Source organism: Balaenoptera physalus, assembly GCF_965194825.1.
Source record: "Balaenoptera physalus genome assembly, chromosome: 16".
NCBI lineage: Eukaryota > Metazoa > Chordata > Mammalia > Artiodactyla > Balaenopteridae > Balaenoptera > Balaenoptera physalus.
The window spans coordinates 27,034,752-27,048,250 of NC_138898.1; the positions used below are offsets into that span (position 1 = coordinate 27,034,752).

Genomic DNA, 13,499 nt, shown 5'->3' on the forward strand with positions numbered 1-13,499 from the left:
CCTGTGTCCCCTGCATTGGCAGGTGGATTCTTAACCACTACACCACCAAGGAAGCCCAGTCAAGTTGCGCTTAAATCACTCAGGAAGACATTAAACTGCTCAACAAGGCCAACAGGAAATTCAGGTTCTTTCTACCTTCTCATTCTGCCATCCTTAACATGTTGTCTTCATGCTCATCACCTCAAGGTCACAAGATGGTTGCTACAGTTCCAGGCATCAAAGGGCAGCTTTCTTTGTGGGAGGCAAGGGAGGGGACAGCTCTGGCCACATCTGTTCCAAACTCTGACCTAACAGGCTGATGGTCTGAATTGGGACCTCGTTCTGTCTGGAAATACCAGACCCCAGCTTAGGTCCTAAGGACAAGGCCTCACATTCACAGAGCTATGTCTGGTGTAAAGGCCCTGGCCTCTAGGCTTTCCTGACTTGAGGACTCTCGAGGCAATTTGGGATCAGCCAGGAAACAACCTGCTTCATGGACTCCCACACCATCAGCACCAGACAAACCCTCAGACCTTCTTCCACTCGACCATGGAGCAAGGCTGAGGAGAAACTGGGGGCAGCCTCAGGTCACGTGGCAGGTCAGGACAGTGCCTTTTCCCATACACCTGCCGGTCACCTCCCCCGCCTCATCCTCCACTACATCCAGTTCTTCTGGATCCAGGGAAGGAAAACTCATTCTTTTTTTTTTTTTTAAATTAATTAATTAATTAAATTAATTTATTTATTTATTTTTGGCGGTGTTGGGTCTTCGTTTCTGTGCAAGGGCTTTCTCTAGTTGTGGCAAGCGGGGGCCACTCTTCATCACGGTGCACGGGCCTCTCACTATCGTGGCCTCTCTTGTTGCGGAGCACAGGCTCCAGACGCGCAGGCTCAGTAGTTGTGGCTCACGGGCCTAGTTGCTCTGCGGCATGTGGGATCTTCCCAGACCAGGGCTCAAACCCGTGTCCCCTGCATTGGCAGGCAGATTCTCAACCACTGTGCCACCAGGGAAGCCCGGAAAACTCATTCTGATATTAGTGTGATACATGAGAGAACCAAGAAGGAAAATCCACAGTAGCTGCCATCATCACCATCACTGTAATACTCCCCAAAGTGCCAGAGAAAGGACTCTGCCATCTTGGATTACCCATACCACGCTTGCCACCGTCAGCCAATTCCTACTTTTTGTGTGGGATGATTTAATAAGGGTCTGTCTCCTCTGCTAGACTCCAGCACCAGGCAGCAGGAAGCATGGATTCACCTTTTCACTCATTTGTTCCTTCAATTACTGAGAGGCTGCTAGAACAGGGAGGATGGGCCTGGGACTCTGCAGACAGCCAGACTAGGTGCAAACCCTAGCTCAAGCCCTGACAAGATGAATATATTTTTCATTTTCCAACATGGTATATTTTTCCTCTTTTTGTCCAGTTTTCTCATCAGGAAAATGGGGATGATAATAGCACCTACCGGAAGGTTTGCTGGGATGATTCAAAGAGGTCATGCGTGTAAAGTGCGGAAGAGTGTCTATGAGGCTTAGTTGTTGTTATGCAACAAATATTTATTGAGGATCCTGGCAGGGTAGCTGGTTGCCCTCACCCCTCATATCTATTCTCTCCTTTTTCTACAGTCATAGAATTTCCAACATTTACCTGGAAAATGTAGTCTACATTTTTCAGATTCCCTTGCAGCTAGGTGTGTCCACATGGCTAAGTTCTGGCCAGTGAAATGTGAGGGACTTCTGGGCTGTGTCCTTCAAGGGTATGACATGACTTTTCTTGTCTCCTTCCTACCTCCTGCTGCTTGGAATGTGCAGGAACTCCACCTCAGACCATGAGGACGAGGGCCTCACTCAAAGGATAGCAGAGTGGAAAGACGGAAGCAGACGGGTCCCACATTTCCATACTATCTCTGAACCTCCTACATCTGGACTTCAATGGGAGGGGTAAATAAACTTCTAGTCTGTCAAAGCCTCTTTTATTTTGTGTCTCTGTTACATGCATCCAAACCTTAACCTTCACTAATATTAACACCTACTACGTGCCAGGGATTGTTTGCTTTTTCATCTCAGTATCCCCAGGGCCCAGCATAGAAGAAGAAACATAGGCTTAGGGGTCAAAAAACTTGTTCAAGGTCACAGAACTAGTAAGTGGCCAGGACCTGCCATCACTGGAGGATTCACCCCACGGGTCTGTGATGGTTGCATAGAGAGCTATAGAACACTGGCTGTGGAATAGTCAAACTGAACTGGGTTTGAATCCCACTCTGACACTTACGTGCTGTGTGACCTTAAACAATTGGCTTAATATTTCTGAACATAATCACATCTTTCTGGATGGTTATAAGGCTTAAATAAGACAGAGATGGCATCAGTAATGCACCTGACACATTGTGAATGCTAAATAAATGTTGGCCACTGTCACAGCCAAATTGGGACAAGTCCCAGTGGCCACCCAAGGGAACTGGGACAAAAACGAAGGGAGACAAGGATCTGTGAGACAAAGGGAAGGAGAGACAAGGCTGGGGGTGAGGGTTTCTTACTCCTTTACTTCCACCCATCCTGGCCTGTGGTGAAGGACATCCATGAGAGTATTCATAAGAGTGGTCTTGAACCGGATTGATGCTCTCTGCTCTCTGCAAGACATGGAAATGGAACACTTGCTCAGAATCAACTATTTCCCTAGGACAGTCCAGGGATAGGAAAAAAGGGAAAGGAAGAAAGGTCAAGTTCCATACATGGAAATGCCAAAACATAGAATTACTGAATTTTAGAATTTAGCATCATAGCATGAAACAAAATCATCAAATTGAGAATGATAAAATCTTTGAATCGTTGAAAAATAATAGCAATCATTTTCTTCAGTGCCTTTTATGGTCTGGTTGCTTTACATATGCCATGGCTAATCCTTATACTAAATGATATGTTTTTGCAAATCCTCCATTCTGTCACTCATCTGAGAAGATGGAATGGATATACTTTTCCCTCTTCCTCTTACCAGGATGACTAAAACCCCAGGACATTAGATATAAAACAAGTATAAGAAGACCCTGAAAGGTGGACAGAAGAAGGCAGATCGGCTAAGGACCTCAGGACCCATGGAACAGCATGTGGTGAATTCCCTGGGTTATCTTTTTGCCTCATAGATCCCAGATGTGGAGACGAAGAAGCTAGCAAGTCTGAAACACCAATGGGCACAGACGAAAAAAAAACCTCCAACAAAAGCCTGCTCTCTCCCGCTGACAAAACCAGGAAAGGAAGTCTTAAGACAATAACTTCTCTACTCTGGCCAACCCCGGCAGAAACAAATCTGTGGCCCAACCTCACTGATGCTAGCAAAGGCTGAGTGGGGAATCTAGACTTCCCACCAGGTTGTAACAAGGCACCCAATATCGCCCAAGACCCCTGGCTAGGCTGGTGTCAGAGAAGGTCAAAGACGTAGCCGGGACTTTCATGCCTAGCAGGTGGTAGTGAGGTGCCCACCCCTGCTGTGTCAGTGGAGATCATGTGCCTGGGCTTCCACCCCCACCTGGCAGTAAGGAGGCACCCCTCTCCCTTGGGCTGATGTCAACGGAGGCCTAGTGGAGAGTCAGGACTTTCAATACCACCCAGTGGTAATGAGGCTGCACTTCCTGTGGTGTTCATGTGGGTCAGGTAGGGAGCAGTAGCAAGGAACTCCTAACCCTCCCGGCCAGGGTGGTATCAGCAGAGGCCTAGTGGAACCAGAACTCCCATTCCAGCCAGCAATAAGAAGGAACTCCTTCTACCCTCAAGTGTCAATGGAGGCCAAGTGGCGAGCCTGGACTTCTACCCTATATGGTAAAAATGAGGTGGTACTATGCCCCCTTCCCTGGCCAGAGTGGTGTCAGAAAATGTCACCTAAAAGAGGTTTAAACAAGATCCAGAGTTCAATGCATAATACCCCAAATGTTCAGGTTTCAACTGAAAATCACTTGTCATACCAAGAATCAGGAAAATCTCAGTGTGACTAAGAAAAATCAGTAGATGCCAATTCCAAAATGGCAGATGTGTTAGAATTATCTGACAAATATTTTAAAGCAGCCATCATAAAAATGTTTCAATGAGTAATTAAGAACACAGTTGAAGAATATGTGAAGAACACTGGAAGAAAGCAAGGATGTCCACTCTTACAACTCTTATTCAACATAGCACTAGAAGTTCTAACCAGGGCAATAAGGCAATAAAAGGCACATAGATCAGAATGGAAGAAAGAAAACTGTCCCTTTTTACAGATGACTGTGTAAAAATTCTCACGGAATCTAAAAAACAATTCATGAACTAATAGGTGAATACAGTGAGATCACAGGATATAAGATGAACATACAAATCAGTTATATTTCTGTATACTATCAATGAACACATGAACTCTGAAATTAAAAATATAATTTACAACTATTACTTTTAAAAAGAGGAATATTTAGGTGCAAATCTAACAAAACATGTGCAGGACTTATGTACTAAAAACTACAAAATGCTGATGCAAAAATTCAGAGAAAATCTAGATAAATTGAGAACCCTACCGTGTTCATGGATTGGAAAACTCAGCAGAGTAGAGATGTCAGTTCTTCCCAGGTTGTTGTGCAGATTTAATGTGATTCCTGGGATCAAAATCCCAGTAAGATTTTTTTGTAGATATAGATAATTCTAAAATGTATGTGGAAAGGCAAAGGTATTAGAACTAGAACATCTAAAACAATTTTGAAAAGAAGAATAAAGTGGGATAAATCAGTCTAACCAATTTCAAAACATTATGTAGCTACAATAATCAAGACTGTGTGGTATTCACAGAGAAAGAGATACAAAGACCAAGAGAACAGAACAAACAGCCAAGAGATGGACCCGCACAAATATGCCCAACTGAATTTTTAAAAATTATTTATTTGGCTGTGTGCGGGCCCTTGGTTGCAGCATGCGGGATCTAGTTCCCGGACCAGGGATCAAACCTGGGCTCCCTGCATTGGGAGCGTGGAGTCTTAACTGCTGGCCCACCAGGGAAGTCCCTGCCCAACTGAATTTTGACAAATGAACAAAAGCAATTCAATGGAGGAAGAATAGCCTTTTCAATAAATGGTGCTGGAGAATTGGATATGCACATGCAAAAAATGAACCTAGGCTTAAACCTCATACTTTATATAAAGTATAAAGTACTTTATACTTTAACTCAAAATGGATCACAAACTTAAGTGTAAAATGTAAAATTATAAAACATAGAGGAAAATCTTTGGGATCTAAGAGCTAGGCAAAGAATTTTTAGATTTGACACTATGAGCATGGTCCATAAAAGGGAAAACTGATAAATTGGACACCTTCAAAATTAACAATTTCTGCTCTTTAAAAGACTCTGTTAAGTCAATGAAAAGGCAAGGTACAGCCTAGGAGAAAATATTTGCAACCACATATTTGACAAAGGACTACTATCTAGAATACATAAAGAATTCTCAAAACTCAACATTAAAAAGAAAATCCAATTAGAAAATGGGCAAAGGACATGAACAGATATTTCACCAAAGAGGATATACAGATGACAAATGAGCACATGGAAAGATGTTCAACATCGTTTATCATTAGGGAAGTACAAATTAAAACCACAATGATATAGCAATACACAAGCATCAGAATGCCTAAAATAAAAAACTCTGACAACACCAACTGCTGGAAAGGACACAGAGAAACTGAATCACTCATACATTGCTGATGGGAATATAAAATGGTACAGCCACCTTGGAAAATAATTTGGCAGTTTCTTAAAAAACTAAGCATGCAACTACCATATAACCCAGCAATTGTACTCCTGGGCATTTACCCCAGTGAAATGAAAACTAACACACAAACCTGTACTTGAATGTTCATAACAGCTTTATTCATAATAGCCCCAGACTAGAAGAAAACCCAGATGTCCTTCAATAGGTAAATGGTTAAACGCATGGTGGTATATCCATTCCCTGGAATACTAGTCAGCAATAAAAAGGAATGAACTGTTTATACACTCAACAACCTGAATATAGTTCTAACGAAGTTGCTGAGTGAAAAAGGCCAGTCCCAAAAGGTTAGTATATAATGGGTGATTCCATTATAAAAACTCTTTGAAAGGACAAAATTATTGAAAAGAGAACAGAACAACAGTTGCTGGGGATTAAAGATAGGGTATGTTGGGATGGGGAGGAAGAGGGGGAGGGAGGGGAAGTGGGTGTGGTTATAAAAGGCACTATGAGGGATCCTTGTGGTGATGGAAATATTCCATATCTTGACTGTATCAATGTCAATATCCTAGTTGGATGCTGTGCTATAGTTTTACTCTGTTACCACTGGGGGGAACTGGGTAAAGGGCACATAAGATCTCTCTGTATTATTTCTTACAACTGCATATGAATCCACAATTAAAATATTCAATTTTAAAAATTAACAGTTTTTTTTTTTTTGGCTGCACAACTTGCAGGATCTTATTTCCCTGACCAGGGATTGAACCAGGCCCTTGGCAGTGAAAGTGCGGAGTCCTAACTGGACTGCCAGGGAATTCCCAACACATCTTTAGATGTCTGGATAATGGCTACCTTTATCGAGGAATGATTAGAAGAGGGCACGCTGGTGATGTTCTGTTTCCTGATGTGGGTATATTAAGTTTATGAAAATTCATTGAGCTGTAAAATTATGATATACTCAACTTTCTGTATTTATAACAGAACTCTATAACAAAATATACCACAAATAAAGTTAAAGGACTACCTATAGATTAAGAAAAAATATTTGCGGTGCTTATAATCCATAAGCGATTTGGACCAAGTACATAAAGAACTACTACAAATCATTAAGAAAAAGGCACACTCAATAGAAAAATGTCTAGAAGCTATGAACAGGCAATTAATAGTACAGGAAATTTAAATGACCAACAGTCATGTTAAAAGATACTCAACCTTACCAATAATTAAGAAATGCAAATTAAAATACCAAGGAGAGGACTTCCGCTTTTGGTTATGATGTAAAAGAATGTAAAAGACTTTCAATCCTATAGTAACAATGAGGAAAAAATGTACAAAATAAATATACTTGTCCATGGGGCTAGTGGAGAGCAATAGACAAAAGAAAACTTGATGAACTGATTCCAGAGAGAAACAAGGCCTTCATGGGGGGGAGCAGAGAGATGCAGCCGTTTCCAGATCTGGGCTGGTTGCCTGGCCTGCGGTGGGCAAGTGGAGGAACAAGCCGGCCGTGGAAGAGAGAGTTTGTGGCACCAGGAGAAATCAGCTGAGCTTATACAATATGTAGGATGGCAAAACAAATCAAAGTCTGGAAGGGCCCATTCCAAAACCAAACCAAACCAAACCAGATTCTGGCAAATTTGCTTAAGAAAGTAACAGTAGAGAAAACAGTACAGCTGACAGAAAACCCAAACTCCATGTTTACATGGTGTTTGCATTCCGGCAGCCCTGCCAGAGTTGAATTCAAAAATGAACAACAAAAACAACAAAAATCAAACAAACAAACAAAAAAACTGAACTGCAGTCCAATCTCCTCCCAGGTCAAATACTAACAAGCTCAAAATGGCAGTACAGGAGGCTAGGCTTGGGGTGACCTCAGTGTAATTAAAGCTTTGGTCCAACCCATGTTCCCAGTGCATATAAAAGTTATATTTACACTATACTGTAGTCTATTAAGTGTGCAATAGCATTGTGTCTTTTTAAAAATGTACATATCTTAATTAAAAAATACTTCATTGTTAAAAAAAGTTAACCATCGTCTGAGCCTTCGGTGAGTTGTAGTAGTAACATCAAAGATTGCTGATCACAGATCATCATAACAAATATAATAATCATGAAACAGTTTGAAATATTGTGAGAATTACCAAAGCATGACACAGACACGAAGGGAGCAAATTCTGTTGGAAAAATGGCACCAATAGACTTGGCTGATGCAGGGTTGCCACAAACCTTCAATTTGTAAAAAACATAATATCTGTAAACTGCAATAAAGCAAAACACAATAAAATGATGTATGCCTGTATACACACACACACGCCCACACACACATATGTGGGTGTGGGTGTGGGTGTGTGTAATTTTTTGGTCTTCACTGTTTTTTATACACAATGACCAGAATGGAATATAAAAAATATAAGACATGCAATAATAAAGCAGAAAAATGTAATGCATGATCAAGAGGAAAAACAACCGACTGAGATAAACTCATAAATGACCCAATTATTGGAATTATTAAAGACTTTAAACAGATATTATAAATGTGTTAAAGAATTTACATGAAAAGGTGGATATAATGAGTAAATATATTTAATTATATTAAATATATATTAAATATATTTAATTACATTTAATCAGTATAATGAGTTATTGCAGAAAAGATATTGCAAGTCTAAAAAAGAACCAAAATGGAAAAATATAGAACTGAAAATTATAGTATCTGAAATTAAAAATTCATACGATGAGCTCAACAGGGGATTGGACATTGTAGAAAAAAGGATAGTAATGTTAGTCAAAGGGTACAAATTTCCAGTTATAAGAGGAATGAGTTTTGAGGATCTAATGTACAGCAGGGTGACTATACTGTATGATAGACTTGAAAGTTGTTCAGAGTAGATCTTAAGTGTTCTCACCATAACAACAACAACAAAATGGTAGTTATGTGAGGTGAAGGATGTGTTAACTAACCTTATTGTGGTAAACATTTTACAATATATATATGTGTATCAGTTCGTCACATTGTCCACCTTAAATCACACAATGTTTTATGCCAATTATATCTCAATAAAGCTGGAAAAAAATTTTAAGATAATAAAATTGAAGACAGGTCAATAGAAATTATTCAAGCTGAATTAGAGAAAGAAAAAATTTAGAAGAACAGAATCTCAGTGCCTTATGGGATAATATCAAGCAACCTAACATACATGTAATTGGAACCCCAGAAGGAGATGGGAGCAAATAGGACAGAAAATATTTTTTGAAAAAATAATGGCTGAAAAATTTCCAAATTTGACTAAATTATCAAGTCACAGATCCAAGAAGCTCAATTAACTCCAAGCAGAATAAATACAACACACACACACACACACACACACACACACACACACAAAGGCAAACAAACTATAGTCAAATTGCTGAAAACCAGAGAAGTGTTAAAAACAGACAAGGGAAAGAGACACATACAGATGTGTGTGTGTAACTGCCGGGGCAGTGGTGGGGAGACAGTGTAAAGGACAGCTGACTTCTCATCAGAGACAATGCAAGCCTAAAGACAAAGGAACATCATCTTCTAAGAATTTTAAAAGAAAGTTCTTCAAGTAGAAGGAAACCTATACCAGATGGAGATTCAGACCTATAAGAAGGGATAAAGAGTGGAGTAAATTTGAAATACTTTCTTCCATATCTTAATTGAAAAAAAAAAAAAAGTTAACTATGTAAAGTGAATATAATGAGAATGCATTGTAGGGCTGGGACTTCCCTGGCGGTCCAGTGGTTAAGACTCCACGCTTCCACTGCAGGGGGTGAGGGTTTGATCACTGGTCAGGGAACTAAGATCCCATGTGCCACCTGGTGTGGCCAAAAAGTAAAACAAAACAAAACAAAACAAAACAAAACTGGGCTTCCCTGGTGGCGCAGTGGTTGAGAATCTGCCTGCCAATGCAGGGGACACGGGTTCGAGCCCTGGTCTGGGAAGATCCCACATGCCGCGGAGCAACTAGGCCCGTGAGCCACAGTTACTGAGCCTGCGCGTCTGGAGCCTGTGCTCCGCAACAAGAGGGGCCGCGATAGTGAGAGGGCTGCGCACCGCGATGAAGAGTGGCCCCCACTCGCCGCAACTAGAGAAAGCCCTCGCACAGAAACGAAGACCCAACACAGCCATAAATAAATAAATAAATAAATAATTTTTTAAAAACTACATTGTAAAAAAAAAAGAACGTATTGTAGGGTTTATACATATTTACAAGTAAAATATATGACAAAAATAGCAGCACAAAAGATGGGAGGGGAGTAAACAGAGCATGCTGTTCTAGGGTTCTTACATTGTACACGAAGTGGTATAATATTGAGTCAAGGTAGATAGCGATAAGTTAAGCATGCATATTGTAATTCCCTAGAGCAGTGGTTCTTTTTTTTTTTTAATGAGTTTATTTATTTATTTTTTGGCTGCGTTGGGTCTTCGTTGCTTTCTCTAGTTGTGGCAAGCCGGGGCTACTCTTCGTTGGCATGCGCGGGCTTCTCTTGCTGTGGAGCACCGGCTCTAGGCATGGGCTTCAGTAGTTGTGGCACATGGGCTCAGTAGTTGTGGCTCACAGGGTCTAGAGCGCAGGCTCAGTAGTTGTGGCACTCGGGCTTAGTTGCTCCACAGCATGTGGGATCTTCCCGGACCAGGGATGGAAACCGTGTCCCCTGCATTGGCAGGCAGATTTTTAACCACTGCACCACCAGGGAAGTCCCAGAGCAGTGGTTCTTGATGTGTGGTCCAAGTATTCCTCAAGGTCCCCAACTCTCAGGGGTACACAAAGTCCTCCCCTTTCAACAACATATCTTTGTGAGGCTAGATTTTCTTCCTACTCTTCAGGCAAAACAACGTATCACAACAGATTGAATACAGAAAATTTGAGAAGCTGAATGTCTTCTATTCAGCCAGACATTGAAGAGCGTCACAAAAAACGTAAAACCACCACCACTCATCTCAGTAAATTTGGGGGAGGGAGAAAATAGTTATAGTTCATAAAAATATGTTATTTATGCTTCCATGTAATGAGTATGTGATTGCTTTTTAAATGAATTAATAAATAAGTATTTTTTTAATTTATCATTTAAAATTTCTAATGTGGTAAATATTGATAAGTATAAGCCACATAAACAAAAGTTATTAGAGTCCACAATGATTTTTAAGTTGTAAAGGGATCCTGAGGTCAAATTTTGAAAACTACTGCTCTAAAGTAGTGAAATATTTCAAGCTAATCCAAAACAATAAAGAAATACAAGTTCAAATCCATCAGATCAGAGAAAATATTTAAAATCAGGCAAATACCAAGTGTTTGAGAGAATGTGGAGAAATGATAATGATGCTGATGGGAGTGTAAATTGGATAAACTTTTGGAGAGAAATTTGGCATATTAAAACCATCAATTACTATTTCATACACATTAGACTGGCAAAAATCTAAAAGTCCAAGTTTTAGCAACAATGTGCTAAAATGGAAACTCCTCATCTGCCAGTAGAAGGCACTTTGAAGAACCACATGGCAGTATTTAGTAAGTTGAATGTGCATATACTCTACACCCAGCAATTCTATCCTAGATCTACACCCTAGGTAGATACCCTACATATGTACTCGGCAATATACATACAAGGATGTTCATCTGTAACTGTTAATATTTTTATGGAAGTAATCTGCAGCACACACTGTTGGTGGTCCATCCTTATCCCTTGGGCATTTGCCATTCCTATGCATGCAAATCACAGGGCTTTCCTCTGCCAGCACCTGCAGTTCTTTACCTGAAGTCTTCTTCTAGCCCTTGGTCTGCTCAGCCAGTGCTTGGAGTAGATCTGAAGTACCAGGGAGTTAACTGCCCTCCCCCCAACAGCATAAAACCAATGATGACTGAAGTTTATGGATAAATCCTCCAGCTCTTTCATCACTTAGTTGGGGTAAGTCTACGGTGTGTTCTACACTATCTCATAGGAATCCCCGGTGGAATGGAGCCCCACTTGCCCACAGCAATAACCTGTCAATAATGCACTTTTTATTGGTTTCTTTCCCTTAGCTGTCTCACTTCCCCACTTCCCTGCCGATGCTTTACTGGAATCACCTTCCAGATAAACGATCTGCTCTCACATCCTTATCTCAGGGTCTGCTTCTGGAGGAAACCAATATAAGACACAACCTAAGTGCCTTTCAGAAGGCAGATAGATAAATAACTTGTGGTATATAATGGAACTTATATAGTAGTTAAAATGTACCCAGAGCTACATGCACCAACATGGATAAATACCGTAAGTATAATTTTGTGAGACAAAAGCAGGGTGCAGAATATAACAGTATAATGCCACTTATGTAACTTTTATTCGTAGCCACTCGGGCAGCTAGGGGTGTCCATGTGACACAATTTGGGTCAATAATATAAAAGCATAAAACTGCTAAGGAGGGTAGGTTCCTGGGAAGTGTTTATTCTTTTGATTTGAGAAAGAGAGAGATGGCTTGAGTCTGCCCTCCCCCCTTCTTCCCATCTTGATCATGACATGAAGGCTGAAGCTGTAGCAGCCACTTGGTGCCCATCAGGAAAATGTGAAGACAATCACAGAGACACTAGCTCTGACATTGTTGAACCACTGCACCAGCCCTCCAGACTCTTTGTTACATGAGGAAAAGAAATACAATTTTTTAAAGGTACTATTAGTTGGGTTTCCTGTTACTTGTAGCTAAATGCATTTCTAATCAATATCTGCCCTGACAAAACAGATGGATGGGTCCTGTTAACTGAAGTGCTCTTTGTTTTGTTGAGGTGGGAGTGGGTGTGTAAGTTTAGGGCCAGGATCTGGAACACAGTGGAACACTGTGCATGCAAGAGTGAAAGGTTTGAAATTGGTGGAAAGGAGTCAGTACAGAGACAAAGAAGGCAAAGAAGATGGGTGCTGCATGAGAGAAAGGTCAGAGGCCATGCATGCCCGCCCCGGTGGTGGTGTAGCCAGGAAGGGCATTAGAAAGAACAGAAATATATAATGAAATAGGGAATAGAAAATTCTAAAATATTTGCCATGGTGTGTGCAATGTAAACTACCTCCTCTAATTCCCACAAAAATCTTCAGTAAAGTCTGCATTGCTCACTCCTGCTTTGTGCAAGTGGATTCTTTTTAAGAAATCCAAAGAGGTACTGAGTTCTATAACCAGGTTATTGATGCAGAGCGATGCAGAAGTTCAGAGTGCAGTTGACATTTGCATTGTCAAGTCAACTTCACATGGTTGTTGAAGGAGGCAAGGAAACACAGTTAGATACAACATGGGCCATGGAGTCCAACAAGCTCTGCCACTAACAGATGCTATGGTCTTGAGCAAGTAACTTAGCCTCCCTGAGCTTCAGTTTCCCCATCTGTAAAGTGGACATAAGAGTAGTATCTATTTCAAAGAATTGTGGTAAGGATTCAATGAGATATACAAGTAAAATAACAGGCCCAGGGCCTGGCACATGGTAAGTGCTCACTTATTATTTATTATCATTATCATTATTGAAGTAAAGAAGTGGGGAGGGGGCTTCCCTGGTGGCGCAGTGGTTGAGAATCTGACTGCCAATGCAGGGGACACGGGTTCGAGCCCTGGTCTGGGAAGATCCCACATGCCGCAGAGCAACTGGGCCAGTGAGCCACAACTACTGAGCCTGCGCGTCTGGAGCCTGTGCTCCGCAACAGGAGAGGCCGTGACAGTGAGAGGCCCGCGCACCGCGATGAAGAGTGGCCCCCACTCGCCGCGACTAGAGAAAGCCCTCGCACAGAAACGAAGACCCAACACAGCCAAAAATAAATAAATA

General features: G+C 41.1%; 1 protein-coding gene across 6 annotated transcripts in view; it reads right to left on the bottom strand.

The window, feature by feature from the left end:
- TTLL9 (tubulin tyrosine ligase like 9) overlaps window positions 1-13,499 on the bottom strand; it is a 68,841-nt gene that overhangs the window by 45,378 nt on the left and 9,964 nt on the right. For 3 of the 6 annotated variants that reach the window (XM_082432188.1, XM_082432186.1, XM_082432185.1), the window contains exon 3: window positions 2,518-2,610. The exons of 1 other annotated variant lie outside the window; for it this stretch is intronic. In XM_082432188.1, coding sequence (XP_082288314.1) covers window positions 2,518-2,610 — 93 coding nt within the window. Of the gene's footprint in view, window positions 1-2,517; window positions 4,640-13,499 lie in introns of all 6 variants that reach the window. 2 more of the 6 variants (XM_082432190.1, XM_082432189.1) reach the window with 1 other exon arrangement.